Here is an 18,704-nt window from a genome sequence, read left to right as displayed (position 1 = left end):
ATGTTCTCATGGTAGGGTATCGTGAAAATTTAGTTTCGCATAAGAATATTGCAATATGGGAGAATAAAAAAAATATATTTTCTTGGATTGGACCCAACCCCTTTTGCAAACAAACTTTTCTAAAGAGCTCATTTGTCAAAAGGGGTTAGGTCCATTGTTCATAAATTTTGTTGTTTTCTGTCTCAAAACCTCTATATGTAAACGTAAATAAAAGTGGCAAAGAAAAATAACTTTTTTTAATCAAAATAGATTGGATTCATTTGAGTTTGCTTGCAAAAGGGGTTGGGTCCACAGCGATAGTTTTTAAAAGAATAGTAAAAAAATTTAGACAGGTAGATTCTTTTATACCAAATGTTATGTTCACATGATAGGGTAGTACATCATGACAATTAAGTTTCTCACAATAAGTGAGAATAAAAACATGTTTTTTCTCGGAATTGTCCAAAGTGGACCTAACCCCTTTTGCAACCAAACTCTTAAATTCTTGTTAACTATAGATAGCCAATCATGACACTAATATTATAGAGGTTTCATGTATCAGCTCTTTTGACTCTCAAATCATTCTAAATTATGACTATCTGAGAATGATAAATGGGATAGTTGTATTCAGAGAATTGCGGAAGAGCTCATGAGAAACATACATTAATCTATAGCAATTCTTTGTATATTATGACAGGGCCAAGATTTATTTTTCATTGAAACATGTATGAGACAATAAAGTCTAAAGAATATTAAAGGCACGGGAAAGTCCCTTATGCGAAAAAACATAATTAATGACGTCATGAATGACGAATGTAGGAGTTGCTTGCTTGTGACGTCACAACATTAAAACTTCAAAATGGATTCTTGTTAGACCTTTGTTTTTTATATGATAGTATAGTATAGAAACCATAAAACCAAGTTGACGTCATGCTAAACTTTGACAAATACATATTTCAGGGGGATGTACCCACCCGTCCCACCGGCAGGGGGGGGGGGGGGTGATATCCACTGGTAACGATAGATCTGGCGGATTTGACAAATGCTTTGGAGGGATCAACCTTTGAGAAAATAATTAGTTGCTACAGAAAAGGTGTTACCCAACTCGATTTACCGCTGCCCGCTTTGACGAGGGAATGGATAAAAAAAAATACAACATAATAATCCCTTCAAGTTTGTAATCTTAAATGAATGTATCAATCATTCATTTCAAAAGCATGATAGAAATAAAAATATGGCATCAAATACACTTCTTGAAAGAGATGCTGAAGAAAGAAAAAATTGTTTGGTTCTGTAACAATTAATCTTCTACTTGCTATTCATCCTTATCGTCAGCCGTATCGTTATCATCTTTCTCCTCATGTTCATTAACATCATCGTCGTCGTCATCACCACCCCTCTCCTCCCCATCATCATATTCATCACCACCAGCATCATAACCATCTCCATCATCATCACCATCATCATCATCATCATCATATAAATATCCATCATCATCATCATCTTTATCATCCTCTTTATCATCATCATCATCATCATCTCCATCATCCTCATCATCACCATCATCATCATCTCCATCATAATCACCATCATCATCATCTCGGTGATTCATCACTTTATGTCATCCCCAGAGAATTCATCAATTACCCTTTGGCAGTCATAGACACTGAAATTATTTGCAATTACATCAATGATTCCAGCCAGCAATTCATACAATTTTCGAAAATGATCAGATAAGAAATTTAAAATTCAATAAAACAGTCAGATTATGGGAAGTCAGAAAATAACACAACAATGACTAGATATCCTCTCATTAATTCTTTATTGAACAACTTCAATAATTTACTATTTTTCATAACTGAAATAGACAAAAGAATAAATTCACAGCATTCACAAAGTTACATAGCTTATACATTTTTTTTCTTTCGACTCTTTGTTATAATCATATAGTATATGACAGTAATATACATTTCTCTCTTTTCTTTCACTTCTGTACAAAACTAAGTTTTTAACCATGCTAATTTCTGCACCCATTTTCTAGAATTATCCCCATTTTTTATGTCAAAATACTCTTGAAAGCAAAATACCACGACACAATAAGAAAAATAGCTTTGTATTGAAATATTCCCTTAGAGATCTAATTAGAAAAGCAATATATAATGAATACCATTGCCTGATTATATTTGAAGTTAACATTGACACATCATATTCCTATAAATTGAAAATAAAAGCCATCTAATGCCCATTTACATTTACTCAACGTGGCATTCCATAATCACTATCCAATATCTATCAACTTTCAAACATTTCAACTTTCCATTTAAGATCAATATTTGCATTCTACAATCAACTTGAAAGCATTCCAGCATATTCTTTTTGACAAATATCAGACTACATTCTGCTACAAGAAGCATTGTCTGATTAGCATCACCTGTACATTTCTATCACTGAGTTATTCTAATTGTAGCTAAATTGATTCTTCTCTTGATTTCCGTACAGTCAAAACACTGGTTTGTGGTGAGATAAATAATATCTTCAGTATTTGAGAGCTGAAAGGTCATTATCATCCATAGTTTGACAGCCCACTATCTCTCAAAATGTGTCATGAAATGGCAATATGGACCCTATCAAATGATTGGCGGAAATACATCACATGCTCCAGTCGTTTATTTTTAGCTATCAGGCAAATGACGGGTTCCTTTGAAAACAGTCCAAACACCCTTAGCAATCCAACAACTGTTCCACGCTACCCCGTGCGTATAATTCTTACTAGTGCCTTTAATGAATAAATTCTGTATTGAACTATGGGAGCCAGCAACCTTTTAGCTCTCTTAAAGTTATTGGATACATTGTCTGTGGGGTAAGAAAACTTTTCAGAATAGCGAACATACAAAGCCAACAAGCTCAGTAAGTTGTAATCTCCTACCGTAACTCCTTTCTGAAATTATAGTGGGTAAGTTCAAGTAAAGTGTTAAGTGTGGCGTTGGTGCTAGTGTTAAGGTTGTGAATCAGGGTGTTTGAAGAGAAACACCAGCAAAGGCTGTCTGTTTAGATACCAATCTGGTTCAGTTTGATACCAAGTATATCATTGCCTTATTGATAGCTAATACCTTGGTCACATTTGCTCTACGGCGGCCGTACGGCAAGTTGAAAACAGCCGTTTAAACATTTTTTCCAACTACATATAGGTGGTTTGAATTAAAATTAATAAAACGGCTGTTTTCGACTCGCCGTACGGCTGCCGTAGAGCAAATGTGACCAAGGTATTAGCAACGAGTGATGCTGAAACAAACACCAGCTTTATTTAAGTTTGGTGTCATTGTTGGTGTTTATATTGTCACGACACTAATTTTCAACACTACTAGTAAAGACATTATCCAGACAATATGAAACTTGCTCTAAAAGAAATTTGAGTTCAAAGGATTTTTTAACCTCAATGGCTGATTTCAAATTCAGTATTCGTGTTGGTGTTGAGTTTTGGGAAACAGCTGTAAACTTTAATAGCTCTAACACCAAATATGAGTTTACAAATACAGAAACAACATTCATATTATCCATGGATCTATAACAATTCACACCAGTCCAAACACCAACCTATTTCAGGGTTTGATTTGGGGCTGGTGTAAACATTTGGCCAACACTCAACACCAGATATTAACACTTTACTTGAAATCACCAAATGATATATCCAAACATTATATCATGGGTACATGTACATCTAACTACACCGGTTTTTCTATGCTGCTATTACAATGTAACACTATACAGAAAGAGAATAACAGGTGGGTGTTTCATTAAGCTGTTCATAAGAGTGACTTAAAGAACGACTGGTGATCCCTTCTTTTGGTAAATGGTATACACCATAAGCGATGATTAAGTGCGTAAGATAGGATCACCAGTCGTTCTTAAAGTCGCTCTTAACTTTATGAAATGGCCCCCTGAGCACAGAAGCTGAACACCATTCATTTTACTCATGTATACATAGAAGCTTATAATCAAGGTTCTGATTGGTACATGTAATTTGATCACAATTCCAATACAAACATCCACTAATATTTACGTCAATAATTCTGTTTAAAATGTGCACATCAAATTTAAATTCAAATGACAAAATATTTGATTCATTATGGCAGTAGTTGAGATTTATGACAAGGTAGAATGTTGATAATACTATGAAGTAAATTCATTTTAACAGATATGGAGAATATTGATTCCCCTCTGAAATTTGATAAAAGTACATGAAGGTAAATGCATAACAATTGTTTAAAGGGAATCTGAAAAAAAATCTGAATTACTAGATCAGTTTGACAACACAACCACAACTGAATATATTCATATAAAAGCTGCGCTATACAAATTAATTTTTTTTATTAGTATTATTATTAGATGAAACCCAACTGATCAAATGAAAATCCTGTCCTCCAATAATTCACCAATGATTTTAAAAACCTGATTCAGTACAATAACCTAGTTGGCGCATTCATTATGTAAATACATACATGTAGCAAAACATCAACATGAAGAATTACTGTCATCCATATAAACAAGCCTTAAGCAAATGGGAGTAACTAAAACACCCAATGGCATTAAGCAATATGTATTACAAAATATAAAATGAAGAACACAAGAGAAAATTGTAAAAATGGGAAAGAGACATGGAATTACTTGCAGGAGTTGATGAGTGAAATTTTTTATTACAGTCCCCAAAAATGCAGCATATCTGGTAAAGTGGTAAAATGTATTAAACTGTAAACAAATTTGGAGTAAAATGTGGAGACAAACAGATAATGTATATGTATATGATCATTCGTTCAGAATAGTTAACATACAGGATAGTTTTTCAACTATTGCAGTGACTGTAATGTAGCAATTGTCATGTATGTACAATATGTACTTTACAATGGTTGCAGAATGTATAAAAACACACGACTGATAATATCAGGCATAATGAGGATTAAATGATTGTGTTTGTCATCATACATTTGTGCTAGTGGGGCAGCAACACGGATTCAGGAAAGAATCGATCAATGATATCATTCACCAGAAATATCAAATGTTGGAAGGGGTTTGAGTAGCATTTCACATCACCTTTTATTCGATTCTAAAGCACCATGATCATCTTAAAGTATATTTCTCTCACCTACATTTTATAACCAAAAAATATATTGGCAAAACCTAGTTGATAGCTGTGTGCATCAAATAATCTATACACGTGTACTTCTCCAATGAGATTTCAATATACATCAGGGATTCATACGTTACAACTTACTTGTCAAAGTGCTATTGTATTATATACATCAAATTAAACTTTGTTTCATATTGTTACATAATACTGATAAGGGTGCTGAAAATCAGGTTCACAAAGTAACCTCTATTCTCTTTACATATATAAACATGTATTTCATGGTTAAGACTACATGTATATTGGTGTTGATTCAGCAGACTCGGTACCATAGGAACGTTTTCTGAAGTCGGGTTTAACTTGCACCATCATAATTCTGTGCTAAAATTATGAGAAGCCAAACGTTTCAAAATTCTGTTTATAGTGAATGCTTTTCATGTTTACCGTGCTGTTCACTAATTCTTTAATGGTGAAGACAACTGTCGTACTTATCCTTCCCAGGCAGTTACAAAAAATGTAATGTTTTGGAAGTCAAATGAGCTGATACATTGAACCTCTACTGTTAAAGATTTATGTAATAACTGGCTTTCTATAGTTAAACAACAACTTAAAACCAGAGTTTAGATTAAACCCGACTTCAGAATACGGGCCATAAGGTTTATTTAGTCAAACTATGCCTCATGAATATAGCGTAATTTCCAACGCATCAATCAACTTGACTGAGGTGGCGCGATTAGTAGAACAATGCGCTATTGAGAGTTTACTCCAGTTGAGATCATTGATGCAGGTTCAAGTCTTGACGTAAACAATTTTTCAAAGCTCTCTGCTTTTATTAAATATTGAGGCAAGACTCTGAAAAAAAATACAAGTCCAAGATTTGAAGGCTTATTCAAATCTTCCTTAACAAAGTTAGGCCCTTATTGTATGGTTACGAATCTGCCAAATCGACACCGTATTTCATGGACATGTATGAACAAGAAGCAGAGAAGTGCTTTAGAAGAAAAAATGAAAATGACTTCCCATAACAATATAAACCACAGATTAAGAAATAAATAGAATGGTGCGCAATTACAAATCGAGGAGATATTCTTGGACTCGATATAACACTCTACAAGCAGATTCAGTGAACCAGTCCACTATTCTGTGATTGAGTGAAAATATGCCAGGAAACAATCATTTTATGTTGCATGCATGAATGTTCTAGTGTAGACATGACTTAGTCTAATGGTAATACTGAGTTTATCATGCAGCATCATTACAATGAGCTGATGCTAGTCTTGTATCAGTTCACATTTAAACACATTATCGTCTCTTATTTGACTTTTAAAAATGTATTTAAAAAACTGCAAAATTTATAAGTTACAAAAACAAAGAAGGAACTTCTGAAAAAATGAGGGGACTGTTCAGAGAAAGTTAGACGCTCAGTCATATGAAAAATCATTGTGCATTATACATAGCACATCATTGAGATAAGTTTGACCCCGTAACAAGAAGCTTAGTAATTAATAATGTGACTGATTACTATGATAGATTGCATCGATTATTGTTTATGATCAATTGTCAATCAGCACCAGGATCAATCACTAAGTTTTATTTCATGGAGGGCAAGGGGGGGTGTTTCACAAAGATTTAAGTGTGACTTAGAGTCGCACTTAAAATCCCAGAAGACATCACCACCTTGGTCAGATCATGCGCACAGGACGCGCACTACCTCGTATCCATCAATCAGATTGCGCGTTACATATCATGTGCGCATCTGCGTTTAAGTGCGACTCAAGTCACACTATAATCTTTGTGAAACGCCACCCCTTATCTGTCAAACTTGCTATTGGGTAACTTGCATATGAAGTTCAGTCAAATATAACTGTTTGTGAAACACACCCCTAAGTTTTATCATGACTCCACCACTTGCAGCACTGATAGATTCACACACAAGATCTTGGTAATGTAGGACTACAATAAAGCTCCACATGTAATCCATAAAAGCCATGCTGTCTGGTAGCACTATGTACAAAGGTATATATATATATATTGCACAGTGCCAACCTTTGGTCAACTTGTGCACAGTGTTTAACTCATTACCCAATTCTCGCATCACCATAGAATTTGCAAAGATTTATCTTGATATCAACTGCAAATATCATTTTAAAACAAGTAATTGTTGATACGTTTTCACCCAAAGCAGATCAACAGTAAATACAGGTACACTAGCATAAGTTGTCATTTCATATTGTAATATGGTTTTTAGACCAGATTATGCAAAACATGTGTTACATATACCTCTACTTAGTTGAATTTATGTGGTCCCAAAAAATGATACTTCAGCAGAGTCACCTCTATGACCAATTGTACAACTCTTCACAGACCTTATGCACATGACATAATCTCATAGCGCCCTCCTTCAGAGGATATAGGAATACATGTAAACTAAGTTGTCAGAGAAGGGCCAGCCGCAGATCACCGATGCATGCAAGGCAATGGCTTCAGCCTCTAAAGATGGTAGCGCGATGACGTCAATGCCAAAGGTCAACTGACATTGTTCCTAAAATTGATTCGGTATGAGTTCCCAATTCTTGAAAATGCCCCATACCCAGGTAACTGACTTAGATAAGTATCACACTGCAGCAAAGGGAGGCAGCCAGTTACAGAGGTGACACAACAAATTTCGCTCCAGCGACATTTGCTCCGGTCTTACCATCTCAAAGGGCATTGGTTTAGAGTTAGGATTGTAACAGAGTTTTTGGTTCAGAATAATGTAAAGACAAGGATTAAGGTTCATTCAGTTTGGAGGTTAGGCTTCATGTTTATCTGAACGAGCAATTGCCGCCAGAAAAAAATGTCATGGAACCGTTTTAGAATCACACATACTGAACATACATTACAGCTGATCTGTGATGACATTATGCTATTAAGTATTTCAAGTCACTATGGAAAGAATGCCTATTACATGTAAATCTTGTTTACATCAAACTATCGATACCTGATATTTCCCAGAAACTATTCAAACACACAACATCAAAAGGACATGGGGGGGGGGGGAATCAAATTCATTAAATTCAAGATGGGGAAAAGAAGTTGGCCAATCTACAAAAAAAAATCAATACCTATTACATTACCCAAATCAAAATATTTCCATGTTTCTACTTAACAAAATAAGCACAATCGATGCTTATGATATCAGATATGCATACATTTTGAAAAACAATCTGTAATAAACAAAAAGACAAAAAGAAAACATACAAATTTCAATAGTTACTCATAGCACCATTACAATATCCAATTAAACAAAACAAAACCTTGGTCCAAACTGTCTACCTGGGAAGAATCAATACTTTCAGCAAACTGAATTTAGTAAAATGAAATAGATAACAAAACATAGACAAACAGCTCAAAAGCAATGTTTTATAAAACTTGAACTTGCAAAGACAATGTCTCATATTAGAACTATTACAGTGATGAAATACTGTTAGGTTTTTGTTTGTTTGCTGGTATTCCCCATATTGTAAATTTGTTTTGTACTACTTTTTTTTGTTTCAAACAAAATATTGGCAGATGCCAGTGATAATAATAATAACGCAGTTCTTGTATAGTGCATATCACATTACGTCATAACGTCCCTATGCGCTTCCAAAGGCCTTGGATATTATTACCCTGGATTTAGACCCGCAGCCTTATACAGCGCGGTGGCATTTCAAGGAATAAATTCCTGCCAGGTACCCAGTCATCTCACCTGGGTCGAGTGCAGCACAACGTGGATGAATTTACGCCATGGCTGGGATTCAAACCCACGACCCTCTGTTTCAAAGTCAGAAGACTAATCCACTGGGCCACAACGCTCCACAGTGATGTTCTACTATATTCCATTCAACTCGATTTAGACTAGGTTTGAGGAAATAGGACCCTGATATGACAAAAATAGGAAAGGTCAGAGGGCTGTGAAAACGCTGTACCTTTAAAGTTTTTAAGAATGAGGATAGCTAGAGAAGGTTGTACTTCAAAATTATAACAATGGTAGCAACCAAATAGGCCCGAATTCACAAAGGTTTTGAAAAAAAATATATATTTCTTTTATATTGCTGGCAAATTGGCAGTGAACAGCAATTATACTAAACAGAGAGGCATTCTAGTATATTACATAGCTTATGTAGATTCGAATCAGTAATAGGTCAATACGCAATCACGTGATCAAAGCTGCGAGGATCGCATTTGTTATATTCTAGGTTTTGACGTCACCTCAGTGAATATAACTGCGTTATATTGTCAATTGCGGCGTTATATCCACTAAGGTGACGTCACTCGCTGCTTACAAGTTGCGTAATCAGGTACTTTATTTGATGTACGCGCTAGTGTTAACGCGTCGATTGCATGAAGAACGCGCTTGATGTATTTTCCTTTTTTTTTTATTATGACGTAGACGGATCAGAGCTGTAGCAAGAATTTCGGGTTGGAGCCAGATGATGAAGGCAATCTCTGATGGCGAATCCACTAAGACTATTCAATATAACAGATATTGCCTGGTCTATCTTTTAAATAAATAACATTTCAACTCCCCTCCAAAGCTATATTTTTCCCTCGGGATAATATTTTCCCTCAGCGCTGCGCGCTTCGGGCAAAATATAATCCCTTGGGAAAAATATAACTCCGTCGGGGAGAGGAAATGTTATATTCAAACTCTAGGTAGGCAACATCTGTATAATATTATCAACAGACCACCTAATACAACTAGCAAATATTCAGCAGTCATACATGTATATCATCAGATATACAAGTTCATGTTTAAGACCAGGGCCCCATCTAACAAAGAGATACGATTGATTCGATCAACCTTAACTCTATGGAAATCCACCACCGTCATGTTTCCTACAGGAAATTTGCACAATGTCCTTTGTGAACAAAGAGAAGCACACTGAATTTTCAAGAAAACTATCAATGTATGATATCTAGAAAATATTGTGAACAAGCATGTGTTTTAGATGTTGATATTGCTGGCTTTTCATAGTTGTGGTTGATTGGATCAATTGTAACTCTGTGTAAGACAGGACCCAGGGGTGTATAACATTAAGAGATATTCTCAATATTTACAAGTAATTGTATCTGCCATAGACTTACAGATGCGCTTGATAGAATAGTTGATTTGATTCTCTTATGTTACAAGACACTTGTCTCACTGCAATTTGCGAGGACTTTGACATGTCAAATATACACGTAACAATGTTCACAGACATTGACCACGAGTATCAGCTGGCCATGCCAAGGTATTTTCAAAATGCATGTTTCAGTCGTACACATATAAATGTACTGAAAACAGCAAAGAGCATAATATCTTATGTCAAGTCACCGACAACTAGTTAAACGATCAAGTTTGTCGCAAGCAGTGCATGGCCAAACGGTACAGTGTGCGGTGGGCTTTTACATGTAAGTATTCAAATTAATTAATGATCATTCCATTTACTACGGTAATCCTCAATTAATTTACCAATCATTGCAATGAGCTAATCTGCAGCATATTGATGTGAACAGGTACCTGAGAGAAATTCCCTTCATCGACACTTATATTCTACAGAATGTTCAGAAAATAGTTGTGTTTTTTTTTAATCCCATGATATTCTGGCATAGTTGATCTGCAAAAATTTGACAAATTGTCAAGGACTTTACAAAATATGACAACAGTGTTGACAGAATCGAAATATTCAACCTCGCTTTCAAAATGTCTACTGGTCATGTATCAACAATAAATGTACAGTAGGCCAGAGTGTGGTTCAATTTATCATTCCTGAAATTGTATAATGAGAGCAATTTTAATGGTTGTCTGCAATTTCAACACATAAATGAAAAGATATACGGCAAAAAGTAACATTTATGGGAAGCAATATCAAGGTTATCCAAAAATACAAAAACTTAAACACATTCTGCATCAAGAACCCTGACAATGTACTTACATTTATTTGTTTATTTATGGAGGTTGTCATGGTGATATATATCATGTTTCTGGTGAGAGACAGGACTCAGAGAACTCGAAACATTGGAGTAATGTATGACAATTCTGCATTCTCAACTCATAGCCTACATGTATTATCTTCTGCATTCTCAACTCATAACCTACATGTATTATCAATCCAAAGTAAACCCTACCAGTCCTTTCAAAACTGAGCCCATACACACCTGCAAATCATCAATGCACACCAAACCAAAGCAGCTACAAAATACATCAGAAATAATTCTCAGAACATATAATAATGCATAATGGAAGACTAAAAAATATCTCTCAAGCAGCTGGAAATGAATTACATGTACCTGCAGCCACAAAGACGCAAAGAGATAACAATAGAGAGGAAACAAAACTATAATCAAAAGAATATTGAAACAAAATTGTACAAGAGTCATTTTGAAACGAGGGCCTGCTTGCGATATATTGGAAATTGAAACGATGAATGATGATATAAATGGGCCACATCCTTTATCATAAAATTGTATGAATTGACATCTAAGCAACTGAGTCCAAAAAGATATAATGGTTTGCTGTAACAGAGTGGAAAATGAGGGTCAGTTTTTCTTTTTTTCTTCTCTCTCTCTCCTTAAAAGATATGGGATGAAAGCTTGTAGTACATGTATATCTATTTTACGAATATATGGGGATTGGTCAGACACAAATATTTTCTCATATTCGGGGGGGGGGGGGGTACAAAAATCTATTCTCAACTTTTTTTTTATAACTCAAATCATGTGACCTGCTCTGGATTTACAGGGGGAAAAAAAGGCAAATCTTCTGTTTCCTTCACAACGTATTGCTATCAAGGACAGTGGATATGACAAACTATGGCAAACTTCAAAGATAATATATGCACATTCATGTTCTCCCTGCTTGGCTACGTGTATTCAGATTTTTTGCCATTTTGCACCACTTTCCGATGGTACACTTATATTTCATCTTTTCACTATCTAAGTATGAACATTGACAAAGCTTTAAAATACAAAAAAATTGTTAATCTTTAGTTAGCCTGTCAATGCAGTTTGTTAACTGAGATAATTCAAAATCACAGATAATATAGAAATATTCACCAAATAGTCACTTCCCTATACATGTACATGAGCAATTTACTCAAGGTTTGTGTTTTAATGAAAAAAAAAAAATGGGCCAACCTGGAAGGGGCATAGAAAAGGCTTACATACATGTACATCAGTTCTCAGTATCTTATATTTAGATAAATCCATTACTGCTTGAGATCCAGTATAACGGCGGTAAAGTAAAATAACAAGAACTGCTTAAAAACAGAAAAGTATCTGTTTTCTTGATCAATCTACATTACTCAGAGCACTTCATGCAAGTCTCTTTTGATTTAGCCTATTACCCTCAGCTATTTGCACTTTGTCTCCCCTACCAATGCAGTGGTAGAGTCCATCACTCATGAAGTGCTTTTATGTCACACAAGTGGCAAGGTTGAGAATTGCTGTAATAGTACTGATGATTCCATTTCAATTTGAGGGGTCCTGCAGGAAAAAAAAATGTAGAAATATATGAATTAATATCAGTATAAGTGGCAATCAGTCAGGAGGATCCCATTTTAGAGCCTGTCTAAAGCTTTGGTAAATGGTCAATCATATAATTTTTTTAATAACCTTTATTTCTTGGTGAAAAAAAAAATTTTTTCAAATATCTTACATCCTCTCACGGTAAAGTTTTGATATTTCATCAAGAAGGGTATTTTAACCCTCTGCATCCGAAAAGCCAACTTTGCCATGAAAGCACATATACCCTAATAAGCCTGAATACTGGCTTCAAGTCATGTGACTTGAAAAGCAAGGGTTTTGAATGTTGGGTGACCTTTTAAAAATGACATAATCTTGGAGATATTCAGTCAATAAATCCAGTTTATGATTTTGCTGATAAATGAATTTCATATGTGAAGTTTTAGCATCAAAATACTACCCTACCAAGGAGGCTCGTGTGATTATAGACGGCAAGTCATTTATACAGACTTTGCGTAAGCTTGTGATGAATTTTACTTCCGTCAAAGCAGTGATTTTGAGACAAAATCTGAGATTATCATCAGTAAGGGAAGCTACACAACATCAGCCGGGCCAGGCCGGGTACCAGCGGAGTAAGGTGCCGCTGGCATGGCTGGGTCTCAAATCATGAGAATATGAGGTCATTATTTCAAATGGCACATATTTCCTTATTTTGCCGATAAGCTCGATATCTGCAAATAATTCAGGGTGAGGATCACGACCATCCCAAAGAATTTAGAGTTCAAAGGGTTAAGCATGTATCATATAAATTTAGAGATATTGTAGGATAACAGGGGAGTGTTTCATCAACATTTTCATCCGACAAGTTGTCAGATCTGACATCTTTCTCTGATGTTGATTGGCTGAGAGGTACTGTTACTATGGTAACTGTCGGATAAAATGGGACTTGTCGGATAAAACGTCCGACAAGTCCTTTCATGAAACGCTCCCCTGAAAGCTACATGTACAGGCAAAGATTATATCCTGACATTTCCAACCTAATGAATGCTTAAGAAGTGTTTTGAATGAAAAAAATAAAGTGCAGATAATTTATTTTGATTGGGCACAATTAGAACAAATTGGTATTCATTATCCTTCACATCAGAACTGAATGAAGGGCATACACACATATTATCTATTGATGGATTGGAATGGTGACAAGCACCGTTCGAAGATTTACAAACACTAAAAAAGGGCTTTAACATTTTCTAATAGCCTTTTTAAAAATCGTCCCTCAATTGATTTCATAGGAACGGCTAAACTTTAATCAAGTGTTCAGTGATCATTTCCTATTAATTAGTGAGCAATAACAACTTAAAGATAAATGAGTTCGAACAGAATTCAATAAAATTACCACCCAAGTGTTTGCATGTATGAATTAAAAATATGTGCCAAATGACTCTGAAAGAAAATGCGTAATTGCTGAGGAATGAGCAAAATAAGCATGGAATTCCATCAATGTTGGTTATTTTTCTGAGCAACATTAATACACTGTCCCACATATGCTTTCCTGTGTTAGTGATCATCAGAATTACCAGTTTTCACCCAAAATTTCATGATTTCACTAAGAAAAGTTTATTTCAATGTACCAGATCTAGATCGATGATAATATTGTGGCAATTAACCAAACTGTCCCTACCAAGCTTGTACATAAACATGTTGGAAATATGGGGTGCTACGAAAGAAATATTGCTTAAAAAGGAAAGGTCCAAAAGAAATGAGATATTCAATAATAAGTTTATACGAGTGGACGGACATATGTTATTTGAAGAAAGTTTATTTCTTAGAAATATTTATAAATTACATCATTTAGTTGATGACAGGGGTAATTTAAAATCATCTAGAGCCTTCCTGAGGATTGGGTTAAAAGAAGATGAGATAGAATATCTCCACACAGTATATGAAAATATTCCAGCAACGTGGAAATGTCTCTTGAAGAAAACAGATACATGCAGGGACACAGCTTTAAATTTTGAATTTATGATTCATGGAAATGTGAACACACTAGCTAATATTACATCAAAGAAAATCTATAAATCTTAGTTAAACATGAAATCTGAGAGGTCATGCGCTGTTAAAAACATTGAAAGAATATATGACTTTTCCGAAAAAGATACTGATACAATATTTTTAAGACCCAGGATAGCTACCTTAAATAGCAAGTTAAGGGAGTTTCAGTTTAAATTGTTATATATGAACTTGTATATACTAAAAAATATTTGTTTCGATTTAAATTATCGACACACAATCTATGTTTGTTCTGTGGTAAATTTGAAGAGACATATGAGCACATATTCTTCACCTGTGAATACATAAAAACTTTGTGGAGAGACTGTGGTTATTTAAATTACGTCGATTTGAAAATGTTAATTGGAAGGATATTCATATTGGAGTTAAGGTTTTTAATATAGGGAAGGAACAATGACTAAATCATATTATTTTTCTAATCAAATTTATGATCTTTGAGCATAGTAAAGCTAAAAGAAGACCCCCAACCCCTCAAGAGATTAGGAAAAAAATATTGGAAAATGAAAAGGAGGTAAAAAGAATAGCAGAGGCAAGTGGAAAATTATCTGGGCACGAGGAAGTGGGAAAATTTTTACACTTCATGACGAGGCATTCCGAAACCATTTGTTTCGTTGACTTAACTTAGCACTTATGCGGACAGATGAAATGCATTTGATTTGGTGGATGTATGTATGTGTGTGTGTGTGGGGGGGGGGGGTGTTTGTACGTGAATCTGTGTTGAGTGTGGTGGGGGTGGGATGTGAGGTTGTCCGAGGATTATGAATATTAAATCTTCTCTCATAAATCTTATTAGTGTATTTTAATAATTTACAGGATTCAAGATTTTTTTTGTGTGTGTGATACAACCATCAAGAAATGGTGAATAATTTGTTTGATTTTAGGTTGTACTGTTTTTTAATTAGACATATATATTATGTATGTGTAATGTAAAGAGAAAAGAATATAGAAAAAAATGTATATCAGATATTCTGAGAACAAATTGAATTGATTTAGAATTTATTCATGACATTGTTTTACTTCATTTTCGTTAAGAATTGTCAAATGTATGGATGTGTTGATCACAATAATTGTACGTTCAAACCAAGTTTTGTAATTATGGTGTAATTTGATTTGATATCGTTTTTTAATTTATGATCATGAATGTAATGTTTTACTATGTTCAATTTTGTTTGATGAGAGAAGAGAATAAAAGATTATTAAAAAAAAAGAAAAAATTATTTTACAGAGTTCCTCAAGAAATAATTGTTTGCTGCATCTACCGTCTTTTACCTTTACTATACATTGGTGATGTATTCTTACCATAAATCTATCTTGGTGTTCCATACTGCATGAGGTAGCTTGATCCATGACTTGAGTGGGTCGCTGGCATGTAACTCCCAGTGTTTGGGATATAAGTGGGCATGCCTAGATCACCGGGCTGCTGGTTCACTCCATACGGTGGCATCACACCATTCATGGCATATCCTCCTTGGATGGGTACTGAGCTGGGTAGGGGTGACATGGTAGGGGGGAGGGATCTTCCCCCATGCGATGGGGGCGTGGCGCGCATTGATCCATGACTTTCGGAGTGGGTGGAGTCACTCGATGATGGGGTCCCTCTTGAGCTAGGGGGAGGAGGAGGTGTGGAGAAGGGAGACCGGTAGCTTTCAGTGGATGATTGCAGGCTGGAGTGGGACTGGCTACCACTACCTCGATTCTGGGAACGGTCCAGGTGATCTGCTCCTGGATGGATGCCAGAAGATGCCAAAGCGCTCGTGTAGTACGTGCCCCCGGTGAAGCGCTGAGTGCCAGTGGACGTCGTCAGTAGGGTCTGTTGGGTCGTGATGGGTGCACCACTGGGTGGCGGGTTGGGAACCTGCTTCAGGCCTGCGGACCTCAGCTCGATAAATGGTCCAAGGTTAGGGTCATGCTTGCTATGGCCGCTACTGCTGCTGTACTTGGGTCCTTGCTGACTTGACATGGCAGATGAGACAGGCGTTGATGAGCCTTTAGAATGGTAATGACTGGAATGTTGTTGCTTTATGGCTATTTTAGGAGGATCATGAGTAGGAGGTCTCTGCAGAACAACAGTAGGTACCGAGGACTGTGTCTTGCTCTTTGGACCTTCAGTCTTCTGTCCTTCACCCTCTTTCTTCTGTGCTGATAATCCCACTGCACTATGTTTCTTACTTTGCACTTCTTGTCCAGCGACATTGTGAGATGAGGGTTTGCAGTTCCATCTGTTGCCTTTGCGAGAGAATTTCTTGTGGAACTGAACGTCCGAGTAACTGGTATCCTCCTCTGGCAGAACTGTATTACGCTTGGCTACAACTGTTGTTGCCTCTGTCTTAGTGTTTATTGATGAACTACTACTAGCATTACTGACAGTGCTACTCTGTTTGGTACTAGACGAACTAAAAATATTTTCCTCTTCAAAATCCTTTCCAGGAGTCTTTGGAGGAACTAGATCATCGCCAGAGGGGTCTGGTTCCAGAGGTTTGGGAGATAGTTTCACAGGGATAGGCTTTTTGCCTTTTGGTGTGTAATGTCCACTCATGAACATTTTAGGCTCATTAACACTCTTCACTTCTGGTTTCTTCTCCTTGGGGCCACTTTTTCCACCATTAGCTCCTCCTTCCTCAGAGCTTTGTATCTTGTTCATAAAGGCCATCTGCCAGGCGTTTGGTGCCGCGGGCAAAGCTGTAGCACAAGCCAGTCCAGCATTGCTCAGTTGCGCAGAAAGTAGATCATGTGGCCCTCCCGTAGCCGCTGGTCTGATGCCAGCCTGTGACTCGTGCAGCGTGGGCATGTACCGGCCACCAACAGCAACCTGACTAGGATTGTGGTTGTCCCAAGAACCGTGGATATCTCCTGGACTGTTGCCCGTACTCTGACGGCGGATCTGCTTGCTGCGGTCCAGCTGACATGAAGCGAAAGCTGCAAGGGCATCTATCTTGCTGCTAATGTTTGCCTGTAGTTTCTTGGTGTTGGGGGACTCTCTGACATTGGAGGTCTCAGGATCAGAATTTGTATTTGACTTCTCACCTGGATTTAATTCAGAGAGATGGGCAAAGAAAGAAAAATAAATAATTATTTCATGAATACAGGGAATAATCTTACTTCTCAAATTTGATTAGCATTTCTGACTTTAAAGGAGAATGAAACCCTTGAAACCAGCTGAATCCATATCAAAGACAAAAATCAAAGAAACATATTGTTGAAAGTTTGAGGAAGATTGAATGAATAATAAGAAAGTTATGAGCATTTGAATATTGAGATCACTAATGCCATGTAGATCCTCCCATTGGCAATGCGACCAAGATCAGTGATGTCACGCACGTACAACTCTCTCATTACTTTAGTACTTATTTCACTTATATTCTCACTTTTATAGAGTCTATCACAAGGTGAGGTGTTCTCTTTATGAGATGACAAGTACAGAGGTTTCACAACATTATATCATTGATGAATCGTTTGTCATATGATTAGAATGAGCAAAAAGAGATGTTTTGGGATATATTTTCAGTGTCCAAAAGGGGAGAGTTGTTCATCTGTGACATCATAGATCTTGGTCGCATTGCCAATGGGAGGATCTCCATAGCATTAGTGATCTCGACATTCAAATGCTCATAACTCTTCTATTGCTAGTCCTATTTTACTCAAACTTTTGTTGATCTTATTCTTTGATTTTTCTGCTTTCACAAAAGCTAACTTGCTCCAAGAGTTTCATTCTCCTTTAAGATAAAAGCTTACAACTAGAATACTCTCTTGACTGTCAGTCGGATGCAAAAATTGCTACACCAATGAAATTTCTGTAGGAGTTGTTAAACAATGTGGAGCAATTGCAATGAGATACCAGGAAAATCAGTCCCTGAATACACATTAATTTACAATGGAAAGAAAGTAAATATGCATATAAAAATATCACAGGAAATTTAAAACACGTATTTCATAATTCATCATAGCAGACAAGATGATCATTTGTTGTACGTTTGATACTTCTTGTAGCCGTTATTGTGACCGAGTAGGGATGCACAAAAATGTACCATATGACTTTTTAAAGAGTTACAGTTTCTTTGTCACTGTTTAT

General features: G+C 36.1%; 1 protein-coding gene across 2 annotated transcripts in view; it reads right to left on the bottom strand.

The window, feature by feature from the left end:
• Nucleotides 1-8,635: 8,635 nt before the first annotated feature.
• The window catches only part of LOC129270707 (histone-lysine N-methyltransferase, H3 lysine-79 specific-like), a 47,931-nt gene continuing 37,862 nt past the window's right edge, over nucleotides 8,636-18,704 (bottom strand). For both annotated transcript variants that reach the window (XM_064106442.1, XM_064106443.1), the window contains 2 exons: nucleotides 15,935-17,659; nucleotides 8,636-12,589 (listed from right to left, as the gene is read on the bottom strand). In XM_064106442.1, coding sequence (XP_063962512.1) covers nucleotides 15,942-17,659 — 1,718 coding nt within the window. In that variant the 3' untranslated portion in view covers nucleotides 8,636-12,589; nucleotides 15,935-15,941. The remainder of the gene's footprint in view (nucleotides 12,590-15,934; nucleotides 17,660-18,704) is intronic.

Source organism: Lytechinus pictus, chromosome 11, assembly GCF_037042905.1.
Source record: "Lytechinus pictus isolate F3 Inbred chromosome 11, Lp3.0, whole genome shotgun sequence".
Taxonomy (NCBI): domain Eukaryota; kingdom Metazoa; phylum Echinodermata; class Echinoidea; order Temnopleuroida; family Toxopneustidae; genus Lytechinus; species Lytechinus pictus.
The sequence above is the reverse complement of the archived record's forward strand: the minus strand, read 5'-3'. Positions and strand labels throughout refer to the sequence as shown.